Genomic DNA, 17,587 nt, shown 5'->3' with positions numbered 1-17,587 from the left:
ACACCCAGCCCTGAGCAGCCTTGCTAGCAGGTGAGGAGCTGAGACACAGCTCATGCAGAGCAGGGAGAACGCGAGGAATTATGGGTTGAGTGTCAGGCTCTGTGCCTCACTCTCCCTGCTTCTGTTCACTCAGGAGCTTTTTTTTTTGCCTCTAAGTGAGTACAATTACTGCTAGAGATGGCTGAATATTATCAGGCAGGTATGTCTTGAACTAAAAGAGGCTGAGAGACCCACTGCAATAAAGCATTTAAAACCAGAGGTTGAAATAACCAAGTTTTTATTTTACAACAGTCATTCTGGTGGCAGTGCAGACACGGATTAGAAAGGGGAAGAAACTTGTGAGCAGAGATTAGTGAGTAGGTTATTCCACCAGTTTAAGAAGAGGCCACTCACTTAAGGCAGTAATAACGCGAGTCAATCAGAAGCAGACTCATAGACATAGAATACAAACTTGTGGTTGCCAAGGGAGCGGGGGGTGGGAAGGGACAGACTGGGATTTCAAAATTTGTTGATACTGACAGGCATATGTAGAACGGATAAACAAGATTATACTGTATAGCACAGGGAAATATATACAAGATCTTTTTCGCTCACAGCGAAAAAGAATGCGACAATGAATATATGTATGTTCATGTATAACTGAAAAATTGTGCTCTACACTGGAATTTGACACAACATTGTAAAATGACTATAACTCAATAAAAAATGTTTAAAAAATGCACATTTTAGTTTAAAAAAAAGCAGATCAATTCTAAAGCTGTGTTAAGGACTTGAGATGTGGCTAATGGAACTGAGAAACTGAATTTTAAAATGCATTTAATTGTAATGAAGCTAGATATGAATTTAAAACTGAGAGTTGATTCAGTTTTAAGTATGTTTACAATAAATCAGATATGTGAATCTACATTTACAACTGGAAATTTCATGAAATATACAGGATTTCTGATGCAAATTTAGATTCTTGAATTGAAAAGCATGTGTAAGTGTAAAATTCATGTCAGATATAAAAAATTTAGTAAGGGAAAAATGTAAAACATAGTAAGATATGTATTGATGATATGTTAAAATACAATACTTTGGATATATAGAGTTAATTGAAATACATTAAAAGCTAATTTCATCTGAAATTTTTTTTTTCTTTTTTGACTACTAGAGAATTTAAAGGAACATACATGGCTCAGACTACATTTCTATTGGACAGTACTGATTCAAAGATCTTCTTGGAATTCAGTGAGAGATAGATCAGGTCATAAAAGTCAGCACAGGGAAGATGTCAAGGTTTTAACCTGTAATCGTGTTGATGGATACGCAGTTGGGAGATGATGAGTTCAGTGTTTAATGAGGCTCCTGCCTGTGAGATACCCAGGTGGAGGTGCTGAGACACCCAGGTAGAAATGCTGGTTGGTGATCAGAGGGGAACTCAGGACTGGAGATATGTATCCAGGACTAAGCAGTCTGCATTTGCTGGCTAAAGTGTAGAGCAGAATTTTAGGAATATTCAGGTTAACTTTCTTTTTATAGAACGAAAAGCCTTAATAATCAATTAAATTTTGGTTTTCCACCAAAGAGCCATTTTAGTCTGTCAGTCTTGTGTTTCCAGTCTCTGGTGGGCAGGAAGGCTGCAAGGGGAAGGTTCAGGAAGAAGGGTTTTTTTTTCCACAGGAGAGGCCCACCCTGAAGGTGTCTCCTCAGAAGTCTGAGGAATACGTTCTTTGTCAGCAGAGAGGTTAAACAGCTTATCTGGTTGCTCTCCAGTAGGGCAGAGGCCCCCTCTGTCTCGTGACCCAAGAGTCTCCAGGTCTAGCGTACTGCCTCCTAACGTCAGCGCCTAGAGATAACGCGCTTGTATTTCCCAGCTCTAGAAATGCTTAAGTTTTCATCCAAAGAATTTTCTCAGGCCTAGTGAAAATTAACTCTACTTCTTGGCTTCTGATTTAAAATGCAGATTATTTATGCCTCCTATTAACCTGAATGTCCCTGAGTATATTCATCTAGGTCACTTCCTTCCTCTGTTGAAATGAACGGCTTGTGTCTGAAGTGGCCCAACATCAGCTTTAATAGGACTCCAATGCCATAGCATCACTTCCGGTTCTGTTTCCTGGTCTTTGGCTGACATGTTCACTATCCTGTCCATATTTTTTTAACTACTCCTCTCATGCATTCTGTTTATGGCTTTCAATGGTTTTTTTGGTGTGTGTGCAAGAAATGGAGTTTTCCTGACTCCTTATTCAGTATATTCAGTATGCATTCTCCAAACTAGTCCTTAACCCTTAAGCAATGTCTTCATCACTCTTTTCCCACCAATCTGTATTGTGTTTAGACTCCTGCAAAGCCAACATCCTTCATCTTAAAGCCAGCATATGCTTTCATTGTTGTTCATCCTCTTTTCCTAAGACATACAGACTCTATTCTGATCATACAAGTGAACATATCAGACATCAAATTACGTTCTGAGCATGGGAGATCTTAACCACATCTTCTCCTGGAAATCACTTAATACCCTAGCTCAGCTGCTCCTAGATTCTGAGCCTGTATACAATTATAAGTGTTTGCTGTTTTAAGTTGCTAAGTTGTGGAGAAATCTGTTATACAGAAATAAGTAGCTAATGAACTGCCTTATAGATGATCAATAGTGATGTACTGAATGGGCCAAAGGAATGTTTCTTGAATGGAGGCTTTGAAAAATAGTAGTTGCAAAAGAAATGGAGGTGTAGCCAGTAGTCAGAAAAAATTCAACAAGAGGTATTTTATTTTGGAGGTTTGTCATAAGAAAGGAGTTTTCTAAGGCAACTCATCACTGGCTAACAGAATGGAATTGAAGCCATTCTGTAAAACAGCTTAGGGTCCAACATGAAACAATACATCAAGAAGAGTAGTGATCACAGATGGGAGGAGAATCTATGTCCAAGATTTTCTCTGCCTGGGTAACACCCTGGCCATTGTTTCAGCAGCTCTTCCAAAGAAGTTCCTGAGTTCTCTGTTTCTTTCTGCTAGCTAAGGGGACTACAAGATTTCAGGGCCAACCTTGAAAGCACCCAATATTTAAACAGAGAAGTTGCTGACTAAGCAGAATCTAGACAGTGAGAGAGGATGACAAGAAACTTTCTGGGCAGACTCAGAAATAGAAAAATGACAACAGGAGTTCCTTTTTTAAAAGAATGGATTAATACATTTCACTGGAGTGGAAAGATAAGTATAGAAGTGTGGAAATATGGACTTGGAAAGAGAAATTAAGACCAGAAGGTTGAGGATATTAAATGTTAGTCACAGAATGTGCCTTTACCTGTATGGCACACTGGGAAGCACAGATGTGTTTTTTTTAAAAAAGAATAACAGAGGAATAACCCAAAAAGCACTTTAGCAAATTAATCTGAGCATATAAAATGGATAGGTAAGTATTTGGAACAGAGACAGGAAGATAACTGAAAAGGTGAGGCAGCCGTTTAAGCATCTAAGTGGTAAGTATATGTAATAAGGAGGTGTGGGCAGTAATACTTATTTTGGTTCTGTTAAATTTCACAGCAATAGAATTTCAGAGGAGGAAATAATTCTAGAAATCTAGAAAGCAAATTCAGAGAGATGTACAGATGTTCAAAGGTGGCATCCAGTAAATTAGAAAATGATAAACTGAACTGACTTCCAAGGACAAAGAATGAAGGGAGGAATTTGTACTAATTCACCTTGACATCACCCCTCCTCAAAATAGAGACTGTTTCAAGCTATCTGGATAGCACGTAAGCCAACAGAAATGTGACCATCATTTCTCACATTTTCCTCCAAAGATAATATACCTTAGAGGTATGCCTTATACCTTAGAAGCTTGAGGAAGAATTTTACAACACACAGTGAAAAAGATGTTATTTTAGTCTTTCTTTTAAAATTCTCGGCAAAGAAGATTTGCAAAACAGAAAACAGACTCTCAGACACAGAGGACAAACTTGTGGTTACAAGGGTAGGAGGTGAGTGGGAGGGGATAAATTGGGAGTTAGAGATTTGCAGATACTAACTGATATATATATGACAAATAAACAACAAGTTCATGCTGTATAGTACAGGGAACTATATTCGATATCTTGTAGTAGCTTATGGTGAAAAAGAATATGAAAATGAATATATGCATATTCATGTATGACTGAAGCATTGTGCTGTATACCAGAAACTGACACAATATTGTAAACTGCCTATACTTCAATAAAAATATATATACAAAAAAACAATAAAATATATAGAAAGAAAATAAAATTCTTGTCAAAGAAGCCACGTGTTCTCTAATTCATGCAAGAGCCAGGAAAAAACAAAACCAACTAAAATATCTACCATGTATGATTTTCAGCCTTTAATTTAAATATTATATGGCAAAGTGAAATTCTTAAAGTAGGTGAATCTGTTGGTTAAAAATACTTCAGATGAAACATAGTTTAAGTTGCAGAAAAGCCTGTGAGGGAATAATTAGGTTTTATCTTGTTGATATAGGTATGCACCCATGCATAATTACTGACTTTAAAAAGATTTTTTTAAAATTTAATCTTCATATGGCATAAGTAGTCTAAATATAATGAGGCAGAAAATGATGAGAAAGATTTGACACATCAACAGTATTGATAAGTTATTTGGGGACATGCAATATTTACTATAAATACACTGTGCTTCTAGTCTATACTAAAACCACTGATCAAAAGGTGTATTTGTAAATCAAAATCAATTAAGAGCTTGGTTTCCAAAATCAGGCTTCCGGTCCAGCAAAGTACAAAGAAGAAACACAAGGCAAATAGGTATAACAATTCAGTAATCAAATTTGCAATGCTCTTTCATGCTCCTAAGATGAAAGAATTCCAAAGAACACTCTCCACTCACCCTCTCCTCCACCCTCCACACATTTCCTCTGGTCAGAACCAAGGCACACATTCAGATTCATGGCAGTGAGTGAGCACCCATTTCCAGTGCTTTCTTCTGGAAGTCAGAGGGTTAAGTAATTTCCAATTAACGTCACCAGACTGATATGTAAGAGATATTTTCTCTCCAGTGACTACATTGGTCAAATTTCTAGATATATCACATAAATTATAAAAAACTTAAGACTTAATTTTTTGCTTACTGCCTCTAAGAATTTATTTAATTCAATATTGATTAAATAATTATCAACATTACTAATTTAAATGTGTATATAACACTTCACAATTCCCAAGTTCCTTTTTGATATTCTTTATCTTAAAAACCTATCCTTTGTCCACATTCTTACAAGTACTATGCAGATAAGAAAGTAAAAACTGCAAAGGGAGGAAATGGAGATTATACCAAGATGGAGAAATAACCAACACTAGTCACTTTGGGACAAAGTCTGTTTACTATGAATACTCTAAGCTACTACGTGGCCAGAATCCCAACTGGTTTGTTCATTCATTCATCCAACTAATATTTATTGAGATAAGTAGTAAGTGGTGAGCTCATTTACTTTTGTATCCACAGAGCTTTCAACATAGCCCTGGGCCATATTAGTTACTCATAAAATATTTCTGGACAGGCTACTAGCATGTACTGACATAAATGATGAAAAGCCATATTTCTGTATTATTTTTCTTATTAATCATCATTATTATAAATTATGTTCTATGCTACCAGAAAGTTTATCTGTATTTGAAAACAAAGGACAAACATGAAATGACTAGAGAATAGGTCATGATATAAGTGAGTTCCAGTAAGTAACATAATTATTAAGGAGAGATTACTAATCATCCAATAAAAATTCTCACCATAGACTTTCCTGAAACAACCAACTACCATAATCATCTTAGGTAAAAATTCAGAAAATAATATCAATAGAAGTACGTAACTCTTCAATAATATATGTGGTACGTATTGAGTGTAACACTTTTTCTATATTGTAAACAAGAAGGTAGGTGGCTTTCTACAGAGTTATATAGATAGAAACTAAACTGCATCTATGACTTCACTTCGACTACTGAAAATCTGAGAATCTATTCATAACCTAAGCCATAACATTTTCAATATATAATTCATTAATTCTTTCATTATATCAGAAAACATTTATTGAGCATTTGTATTCTAGGCACTATAATAATCAATTGCTCCTCACTTCATGTCTTTATCTCCTCCTCATTCCCTTCTTAGAACTTTATAAATTTCAATAGCACTATCATATGACATTCATATTAACAGTGGTAGCATTAACATTAATATGGCAAAAAAAAAAATCCATCTGTAAGAACTAGGCCACCTGAATCAAAACCCATTTAACTCTAAGTTGTTAAATTTTAAGAGTATAGTTCATCAAAATTTAAATATGATTATATTTTTAAGTAAAATCAAACATAATTTCTTAAAATGGGATAATAAACAATGTCAAATATTCATATCTTCATTGAAATTATATTCCAATCAGATTTCAAACTTATCTAACTGAAGTGGCATTATGAAATTCAGCAAGACTGGAGCACCTTCAATGTGTACAATCAACTTTCTAGCTTATTAGTTAATTCCATTAATTAGGATATAAGATTAATTTTTAACTAAGACCAGTACATAATTTATACTTGGCTGACCTTCAAGGTTTATAGAAGTTCTCTTGGAAGTTTAATGAATAACCAAAATTTCAAACTTTTATAGATTAAACATAATATGTGATAGTATCAGGCACATTTTTAAGTCAGCTATTTTCATAATCAAACAATAGTAGTACTCTTTCTAAAAAAGTTATTTTTCTTTTAAATTTCCAATCCTGAAAGAAGCAGAAGAAATGATTTGGGGAGAATCAGGCTAGACCCCAAGGTATGTAAATCACTTGATAAAATAGCCCTTGACTATTCCTAAATCTAAGTACCATTATTAAGAATACCTCTGTCCCCATCACAGGTGGGCATCAACTTTGATCCCCAGACACTTTGCTTTCCTTTCCTTTCCTTCCTTCCTTTTTCCCCTCCATCCCTTCTCTCCCTCTCTCCCTTTGTCTCCCTTGCTCTCTCAATTACTTTTTTGATATCTAACTCCTCTTTCCCTTTCTCTTCCATATACCCAATATTATGGGAAAGACTAAAGGTAAACTTTAGAAGTAAAAAAAGAAAACCACTGGCTTAGTTTTGTTTGTATGCTGGAAACATGGAAAGAAGTTACTTGTCTCCATATAAGCAACTTGTTGAGTCACTAATGACTGATCACTGCTTGTAGGCAATGAGAGAGAAAGGAGGGAGATGGAAAGTTTTAGTTGGCCAAATTTGAACAAAGACTGGATACGTGTAGTTGATTCAAGAGTGAGTAGGGCTGACTACCAACGGTGTTTGGTAAGCCCAAGAAACCAATGTCCATTTTCAATTTCCTAATCAAGGACAGGCTCAGATCAAGGTAGAGTTTGAAGACAGCAAATCCAAGAGGAAGGGTGTGTAGAGGCAAACATTAATTTCACAGTGAATGGCCAGGCAAATCCAAGAGAGGAGATTCAGAAAGAAGGAGGCCCTCACAGGACAGCTATCAGAAATTCATGGCTAATAAAGAAGCTTTGGGAGGTATTGGACTGGTATGGACATCTAGAAAGCCAATCCTTTACATATGAAAGGACTTTAAGGCCACAGTTGACCAGAATTGGAAAGAAACATCCATTCTTGTAGACTAAAACCCTTTGACCATAAAACAAACAGCAGCAGTTTGAGTAATTCAATAACATGGCCCCTTATGATTTGAGAGTGATCACTGCAGAAACGTTTCTCAGGGTAAATATGTAATTGGTTATGGATCAATAAGTAATTTCTTTCCAGAGGAAAAGATCTTGTTTTCTTATTTATTAATTTTTTGAAGTAGCAAGGCTCTTAAATCAGGAGGGAGCAAATGCATTTAGAAAGCTGAGATTACTCTAAACAGCAAGATTCCCTACTGCATTAGTTAAGTTTATCTCAACTGATCATTTATTTATAATGCCATAAAAATCCAGATGCTTTCAATTTTTTAATTGATATTTGCTGAAAGGCAGCTGAAATTACTTTCCAAGGGTTCCCATCTTGACAACTGCATTTTGAATTGAAAATACACGACAAATTCAATAATAGTTGTGCTGAGGTTTTGTTGTTGTTGTTCCCCCCTCCCCTCCCCAAGATTAGCAATGAATTCAGCTCTTGTGGTCAGTCGTAAATTCTCACTTGTTGGAAATTCTAGAAGTCTAATGGAAACTAAGATTAAGAAAATAAATTAATAAAACTTTTATAATTAAGACCCAGCAAAAAGTCTGTAGATAATGCATTTTGGTGTTTGGTGGTTTTTGTAATCATTTTAGGAGGAGAGCCTGAAGGCCTGTTTCTAACAGGGAAGAACATGTTGATCTAATCAAATGTCTTTTGAGTCATGGGTGCAAGTAAAGAGAGAACTTGTGGGAATAGACAAAAACAAAACAAAGCAAACTTATACAATCACATGAAACAGAAGAGATAAATTATACCTCAAGAATAGAAAGGGGGATGAAGAGAATGATATGCTTCTGGAACCTTCCAGAAGATAGAGCATTCAGACCAAGAACTATGATGATAAGAACGCTTTAGAGTTTTTGAATATATAACACTTTCCTATGGTTGGTATTTTGATATATCAGTAAAATATTAATATCTCTTGACAATGAAAGACTGTGTGTGATTCTTTGCAAATATTGTGAGAGAATGAGGAGATAAAGAATTGCAACCATACATATTAGTAACTCTTTGAATGCAGAGATATAGGGAAGAATCCCCAAGCTGTAATCAGTTATGGCAACTTTAAAAGGTAAAGAAAGCTTTTCATTCATCAACTGCTATTTGCCTTTTACTATGTGCTAAATAAATTCTTGCGGGAGGCTTGGAGCATAGAGAAAAAGGCATGGCCTCAAGATATAAATGGCAATAGTCCACTGTATTTTCCTGAAGCCTATGTATCAAACTAAGTATAAGGTGACATAAAAATAATCTTTTTGCCCTTTTCCCCAAGTATCTCTAAAGTTTCCTTTTCTTTTATCCATTGCATGTAACTTTAGACAACTCTTTCCTCAGGTGAGGAAAAAACATGGACAATGGTTCAGATTTTTTGATGTCACCAGTATTACAACCTCCTGCTTCCAGTCAGATGGAGTAGTATCTGCTGAACAACAACTTTTTTTTTCATTAATTTGGAAAGCCTGCCTAAAGTCACTAAAAACACATCTAAATTAATTCTTTGCGAACAGAGAATTGAAATCAACTCATAACTTGAAAAAAAATCTATTGTCAAGAATATTTTTAACAACAGTAATAGATACAAGGTTCTATTACCTCTAGAAAATACTTATATTTCTGTAACAAAATATTGGTTGCTAGGGAGGAAAATGTCCAAAAGGCAGAATTTTAAGTTATTTACAAAAAGCTAAAAGTAAAAACTGAAAGTAGAATCTTATTTTAAAAGTACTTACTATATGCAGCTCTAGGTAGTCACCCAGGCCAGAAGAACTGTCCACTCGCACCAATACAGCTTCTTTCTGAACAGTGCTAAACCCTATGGCCAGTCTGTCTGCTCGTGTACTTGGTCGGTCATTAGGAGGCCACTTATATGTGATTTGTCCACCACCTTTGCTAAAGATATACGTTGTCCCAGCTGGAAAACAAAAACCAAAACAGGTTAGTCTAAATACATCTAGTGGACACTTTCCTATGTTTATTATACTGACATATCAGCAAATTATAAAACTTACACAATGGCAATAATAAATAAAATAACAACAACAACATAAAACCTATGCCAGAGCAAATAACCAAATAACAGTTTTCAATCAAACATGCCCAAGAATGAGAACAGAGTTTTAAAAAATATATCAGAGCAGCTCAGTTTTTAATACACTCATTAAATCTACCAGCAGGTGCTTCAGAACAAATGAGGGATTACTGCTTTCTCCACTGAGCTGGACAAGCACACAATGTAATGTGATTTTCTTTCTTCCTGCTAGTTTAAAAAAATAGTTTAGTAGGAAACATTGACTTCAGATGCTTCAAAAAGGAGCAGAAACATATATCAACTTGTTTTTGAAACAAAAGCTGCATGTAGATGTGATAGGGTCATGCAGCACAGGGAAGCAAATCAAAGGAAGTATGCGATGAATCAACTTTTATGGGGAAAGGGTCTATTCACATATGACAGATGATAACTAATGGATGAACAGCCATGAGACCTAACAGTCATGTCAAGAAAATGCAGATAATAGATTCCATCCATAGAAGTTAGATCTTACTTAACAAGCTACATCTAGTAGCTGTCAAACTATCCAGCTCCATAAAAAGACCCTTTTTTTCCCCAAAGCAAATGCTTGTCTTACAGCAATAAGAATAATGTCACAGCCTCATTTGGTTAAGTGTTCAAATTTTACTTTATGGTAATGATGTCAGTAAATTATCCATCCCACATCTTTTAAAGTAAGAGTTTCCTTTCAAATGAGTTTTCTAGGCATCCAAGGCACTGAAGTCCTATTTAATTGCACCACTGGCATCCGTCTCATTTAATGCAATAAAATGTATTCTTCTAGTCAGAATATTTGGAAGAGACATACAAAGATACATATAAAGGAGAATGAATCTTTCTACACACTAAAGGGGAAAGGGGACGACAGAAATACTTGTTTAGTTATCCCAGGTATACACCTTTAGGTACAGATTATAGAGGGGAGTGTAGCCTTCCAGTAACAAAGGATGCTAACGTATTTGTTGTGTATCTACTATGTGCCTAACATAGTAAGGAAAGCAAGAGGACTAAAGACAAAAATTTAGGCCAGAAAACATCTTGTGTGTATGGAAACACAGCATCCACCAAGAGTAAGGCTTATATGTAAAAGTTTAGTATACAGCACTATGTTTTCAAGATATCTACAAATTATTATGTCTATGATTACCAAACCAATTAAATGAAGTTTACTTAATGTCACTTTTATGTACCTTTGAGTAAATAGCTGATGATATCAAACATTTTCTTTTTGTATTTTGGAGCCAATTACTCTTTGTATTCTGTCTGAGACATCTCCACAGGCCCTTGAGAAATCCCAAAGATCTTTGCAATATGCTGAGCATGCCTGACTGGTTAAAAAGTCTTGGTAGGTAGACCTGACCCAAGAAACATATCAGATAACATTAATCTTCTTAAAATGCAATGGTAGAGAAGCTGTGTACTTCTCTATTAATTTCCTTGAATGGTAATGTATGACAGAAGTTTATCTCTCTCAAGTAAGAATGGGTAAGTTATAGTTCAAAGGTAGCAGTCAGTGTGCAAGCAAAGAAAATTCAGAATACACAGAGCTGTATATCAGAAATGGCAGAGCCTTCTAGGACCATTCTACATCATCAGAGGCTTGCTCATCACAATATTAACAAGCGAGCACTACTTAATAAATATCCTTCTGCTTGGTAATTTTTGCAGACGAGTAAGTATGAAGTGTTTTAGAAAAGCCAACACTGATTAAAAAATAGGATAAGAATAAATAAAAATAAAGATTTCTATGAAAGGAAGTAGTGGTAATCTGTGTGCTGGTCCTTGATTGATTTTATTTTTCTCCTTTTAATTAACTTTGTTCTCTAATAACTGTGTATTTCATGTAAATTAAGAAAAATATTCAAAACTAGAGATGTTGCTTAACAATATAAAACATATCTAAGAATTCAGATGTTTCCCAGAATCACCAGAGTAAGTAACAATATCATATACTACATGATAATTTTTAATATTCAAAATCACTTTCACAAGAATTGTTTTCATTTCTTCTCTATTTCTGGATGGAACATAAAGCAAGCAGTACTCCCGTATCACAATTGAGGCAATGCAGTCATGAGGATTGACTTGGTAACTAAAGTTGCTAACTTGGTAGAGCTGGTAGGAAATCTAGTATCCAGATTCTACTCCTGTATTTTTTTTATTACAGAAATGTTTCTGTTATCATAATAAGACAGTCAAGAAAAAGTTAATTGGATTTGTCTGTCTGAATTTATCAAGGCCAACTGTTATCATATTCGAATGTCTCATATCCATAAAGTGACATTTGCACCTCATGATCATATACTGTCCTTTCACCTCTCAATGCTTAAAAAAAAAAAAAAGAAAAAAGTAGCATGTAAATGTGAAATGACAGAACATTTAATATATGTAGATTAACATTTAGTTTAGGGTACACTTCACAAACTTGTGGAACTGTGAAAGTTTCTAGTTACTCAGTTATATACAACTTGAGGATAAGAATTTAAAGGTTTATATTTTCAGTAAGATAAATGTCACAACACAAATATTATTACTCAAGATTTGATTTCATCTCATTTTTCAACCTTTTCCAATAAGTGTTAAGACTTGGCAACTGGCATGCCAGTAGCTATTCTGTCTTTCTTAGTCTGACTTTCCAGTTCTTTAGGTTTTGCCAAAACCAAGCAAAAACAAGTGTACTACCATGTGCTGAACAAGGCAATTATTCCTAGTGTCCTTTTCCTTCAGATGCATAATAGAAATCAATCTCTCTTCTTTTCTCTTTTGTGTGCACAATAGTGCATTGTATTGTCCTCATAAGCGAGAGAATTAGATGTCCAGCCCCCACCTAGCTCTCTTCTACCTACCTCTATAAGCATCTTGGCTTTAAAAAAAAAATCATTTTGCATTAAACTCTAAAAACGTATGTTCTTAAAGCCCTCCATACATCAAGATAGAAAATTACAATATACTCTATTTTGGTGACCTAAAAATATATGAGCATACTTCCACAATAAAATACAGAGGATGAAATGACTGAAGTATCAAAACCTACTTCATTTAACATGCATTTTTCTGAACCAAGGACATGATGTACTTATTGCAGAAAGTACATCATGTACTAAGAAATTAAGAATGTAACTCTGGAGTCAGACAGACCTGGGTTCCAACTGCAAGTGTTATCATTTATTAGCTACATGAAATTGACCTGGCTATTTATTCTAACTCCTGGATTTCCTACCCTTGGGGATATTAAAACTGTCTACCTCACAGAGCTTCTGGCAGAATTAAATGAGATATTGCACAGTAATATCTTGGTCCAATTTCTGGCATATGGTAAACGCACAATACATTTTAAAGAGAACAGATGACGTACATGTGTGTGTATGTTAACAATATAAAATAACCAACATCATAATATTGTTTTATTTATAAGAGCTTTTAGAAAAGTTTGATTCATTTCAGACTTGTGTTCAAACGAAATGCCTTTTAAGAAATGGCTTTCCCACATCCCAATTTTTATTAATCTTTTCAGTATTTCATTCCCTGGATTAGCACTTTTGTGATATAAACCTATTCTATTATTTACATTCATTAATAGTTGACAATAAGAAGGATATTAAATTGCATTACATGGGAGCTTTTATGAAAAACAAAGTATTAGCTCATCGCCATGAAACATCTAGCCTCGTAAGATTCACAACATGATACAAAAAATTCACTTTGTTAAATAAAGGGGTAAGTCTATACAAAATGAACTATCATCTGGTTTCATTTTAAAAATGTTATTTTTATAGACACATGTTTTATTTTATTATAAAAGTGAATTCATTGTACAGCAACAGTACATCTTAATCACAGTTTCAAGTGTTTTATCAACATGGAGAGGGACGTGGAGGAATGTGGCACCTTTATAATTTACGTATGCTTCTATACGGCAAGCGCTAACACAGCAGTGCCGTGACTACTAATGGATTTATAGCAAATTAACCTTAACAGCCATCACATCACAAATGTATGGATGACTCAAACTTAAAATGGTTTTCAGTAATCTTCACATTTAAATTGTGTAGCAAGTCTATATTACTCACTCCAAATTCATTATCAAAGCTGGCTCCATCAGATGCAAATTTAGCAGTGTCACATACTTTACACTGCAATAAACGTTTGCAAAAAAGTATACATGGACTCTTATTTCTAATGTTTGAACTGCCTGTGAAGTTACAGTAAAAATATTTTTAGATTTTTACTTAGCATCTATTTACATAAAGGGCTCTTTCCTCTCCTTTTTCTTGCCAACCATCTCCTCCCTAAATATGCCTATTTTAGCCACACTTGCTTCTGCAAAAGCTAATATATTCCCTCAAATGGGTTGAGCCTTTTTGAAAAATAAAACCAATCTGCATGTACGAGTCCACTTGACTATCAGTTGCTCTGGATCTTTGGTACATGGACAATAATACAATTAACTTCTGAATAAATTTGCTTCTAACTCATAAAAAGAAGTATAAGAATAAAAGGTCCTTTTCTGAAAGCCTATAATTCTTCAAATGTCATCATGTAGCCAACATGAAACATTCAGGCCATTGTGATTCTATTAAATGTAACAGGGATATAACACTTTGTCCAGGGCAATTTTGCGAGGCAGACAGATGGCACTTAAAAGTAAAACAACTATAAATAAGAGGAGCTTTTATTCTTCCTACAGCCTTCTCAAGAGGCTATTGTTAAATTTAAATGTCCTAAACAATTTCTACCTATTTGGAGGCATTCCTCTGACTAAAGTTCATAAAAAGCAAAAACAATAAGAAGGCCACCTTGTATGAAAAAAATTTAGACCATAGCAAAATTGCTAATAAAACTTGAAAAATTAAATGAATAACCCTTAACAATCCTACTTGTACACTAAAGCAACAAGAGTTCATTGTCTGTCTACATTCCTGTAAATTTTTTGTCAGATCACAAGGAATTATTTCATGAGCACCACAGATTCCTAATTCCTAAAATTTCATGTAATAGCATTAAAAACTCAGGAAAGGTGGGCATTACATCAGTAAAGATGAATGGAATCAGAGTAATAGGAGGTCCTACCTATATCATGTAATCAACTCTAAATCTAAAAAGTAGTAACACCATTAGCAATATTGAGAATAAGAATATAGCCCTCAATGCTACAGATGCACTGAAGGGTGAAAAAAAGTTAGGAAAGAAAGGAAAATAAAGACTATATATCACAATTTGAGACACCTGATGGAAGATGCAGATGTAGAACTGACAAATGCATTACAACCAGCTAAAGAGGCCAGAAAATGAGACAGGGTTTTTACCCATTCATCTATGAGTAAGAGAGCAGGTAGATCTTTAATAAAAGACACAAGGCAAGAAACATGGCATGTCACTGAAATGGCTTAGATACTGGCCCCATCGTCTGAATCAGACCAAAGAAAAGAAAGTCTGGAAGAGTTTAGGTAATTCCCAGGTCATGAAAGCCTTAAGTGAGAAATTAGCTCATATTGACATTCAAGAGAGAAGGAACAATGGGAGGTGTTTCATATGTAGCATACTGAGTGTTCCATCAGAACCCTAGACTCCTAGAAATTAAGGAAATATATCGATTAAAAAAAAAAAAGCAGTTTGTTGACTATAAAACTGAATGCAAACTGACCAAAATGGATAATTTCCTGATAGTGACATCGTGTAAGTTACTGCACACACACTGCTTCATTAAAAACTCATCATGAAGTTGGTTCAAGTGTTTTCACAATGATTTCTGAACCCCATACAAATCAGTAATAAGACTTAGGGTCTGTGAGGACTCACTAGGCATTAAAAATTGAAGTCTCCCCTGGATAAAAAAGTTGTGGTATACTTATACAATGGAATACTACTCAGTCATCAAAAATAATAAAATAATGCCATTTGCAGTAACATGGATGGACCTGGAGAATGTCATTCTAAGTGAAGTAAGCCAGAAAGAGAAAGAAAAATATCATATGATATCACTTATATATGGAATCTAAAAAAAAAAAAAGATAAATGAATGTATTTGTGAAACACAAACAGACTCACAGACATAGAAAACAAACTTATGATTACCATAGGGGGAAGAGGGTAGGAAAGGATAAATTGGGAGCTTGAGATTTGCACTTACTACTTTATATAAAATAGATAAACAAGTGTATACAGTATAGCATAGGGAACTATATTCAATATCTTGTAGTAACCTACAATGAAAATGAATATATGTATATATATATAGTATGACTAAACTATTATGCTGTACACCAGAAAAAGACACATTATAAACTGACTATACTTCAATAAAAATAAAAAATAAAAAATAAAAAATTAACCTCTCCCAAACTTTCAATGAGATCAAATGAGCCTGAACCACTCAGATTCCACAGTTGACCTGGAAGGCATGAAAGCAGATGAATTGTCCCAATGAAGCTGGCTAGCCCATATGAGATTCAGCTCTGGCTCAGCCAAGGTAACATTTTAAGATGAAAGATGCTACATGCTTACTCAATATGAAACTTTAATCAAAATAAAACTATCATGAAAATGGAACAGTAAAAGCTATCACGATTCCTATAAGGTCAGGAATCATTGTTCTTACAGATAATTTCAATAGTAACGGTGCACTTCAATGACAAAGTAGGGCAATTTTCCCTTTGCCTATTGGCCCAAAACTTTTCTCAAATAAGAAGCTTTTTAAAAAAATAAACAGTCTGTGTTTCCCTACAGTCTATATTTTCTGTAAGAAAAATTCTATACTCTTGTGATCATGGCAAGAATAATATATGTAGAAATGTGTCATGTATATTTTTCATTTTGCTATTTGACATTTCCATATTTTGACATTTATTGAAAGAATATGCTACATAGAAAAAAAAAGTACTCAATTTTTGGAAAACCAGTGTGCTCTTCTTTAATAACTGAGGTAATTCTTTAGAATATGAATGGATTCATGCATGACCTGCCTTGTCCATATCCTAGACATTTGTTCAGGGCTACCACAAATAGTTGCACAGACTATGAATTGCAAAATCAAAAAGGCAGCTTTCATAGAAATGAGACGTGAACGATTCCACTGGTGGTGTGAAAAGCTGACTTTACATAATCAATCATTGATGTCAACTGCAGTCCACTTGGTAAGTCATTCTCTTTTTCTGTCTTATAAGGTAATTAACTGAAGTAAGAAATGTTGCTGAGCTGGCCTACCTCTTGGTTGTCTGATAAATGCCAACTATATGAAGGAACTAGAAATATAACACTGAAAACACACCGCCCCTTTTCCCAAACAGGTAGGACCTATGTGTTAAAGATAAATATCAAGGCAAGGTAGTTTATGAGAGATATCATATATGTCACATCTATTTTGGATTATTAAAAAAAATCCTTGAAAAGGTGACAATCTTAAAGGAACCTGTTAATGGTAACTTAAAAAAGAACAGAAAAAATGATAAACAAGAACAATTACATCTTTTCAGATCAAGGTCATATAAGTAGCTGAATATATTGAGATAATTTTCAATGAATAGTATTTTAGTAAATCTCTGCAAGAAGTAACACTTCACTTGGTGGTTTCTTTGCAATGTACCTTCTTCTCAAAACTACTCATTATTTCCCTCTCTAAATGTGTTATTTAGCAAATACTCCCTCCAGGAACAACTGAGCTCCGTAGTCTGAGCTGCCCAGTGAGACAAGCTTGTTCCAAGATCAAATTCAAAGTCCTGCAATCTTTTTAAATGGCTCTTGGAATCTTAAGTTATCCAGCTGAGAAGAAAAACAAGTAAGTGGTAGACCTTCTGCCAATCAGATTAGAAGAAACTTCATAAAGATAGCAAAATGATCTAGGGCTAAAAATAAA

General features: G+C 34.5%; 1 protein-coding gene across 6 annotated transcripts in view; it reads right to left on the bottom strand.

The window, feature by feature from the left end:
* NRXN1 (neurexin 1) overlaps positions 1 to 17,587 on the bottom strand; it is a 1,026,070-nt gene that overhangs the window by 280,662 nt on the left and 727,821 nt on the right. For all 6 annotated transcript variants that reach the window (XM_031675605.2, XM_031675618.2, XM_031675619.2 and 3 more), the window contains one exon: positions 9,416 to 9,597. In XM_031675605.2, coding sequence (XP_031531465.1) covers positions 9,416 to 9,597 — 182 coding nt within the window. The remainder of the gene's footprint in view (positions 1 to 9,415; positions 9,598 to 17,587) is intronic.

This window comes from Vicugna pacos, chromosome 15 (genome assembly GCF_048564905.1).
Source record: "Vicugna pacos chromosome 15, VicPac4, whole genome shotgun sequence".
Classification (NCBI taxonomy): Eukaryota; Metazoa; Chordata; class Mammalia; order Artiodactyla; family Camelidae; genus Vicugna; species Vicugna pacos.
The sequence above is the reverse complement of the archived record's forward strand: the minus strand, read 5'-3'. Positions and strand labels throughout refer to the sequence as shown.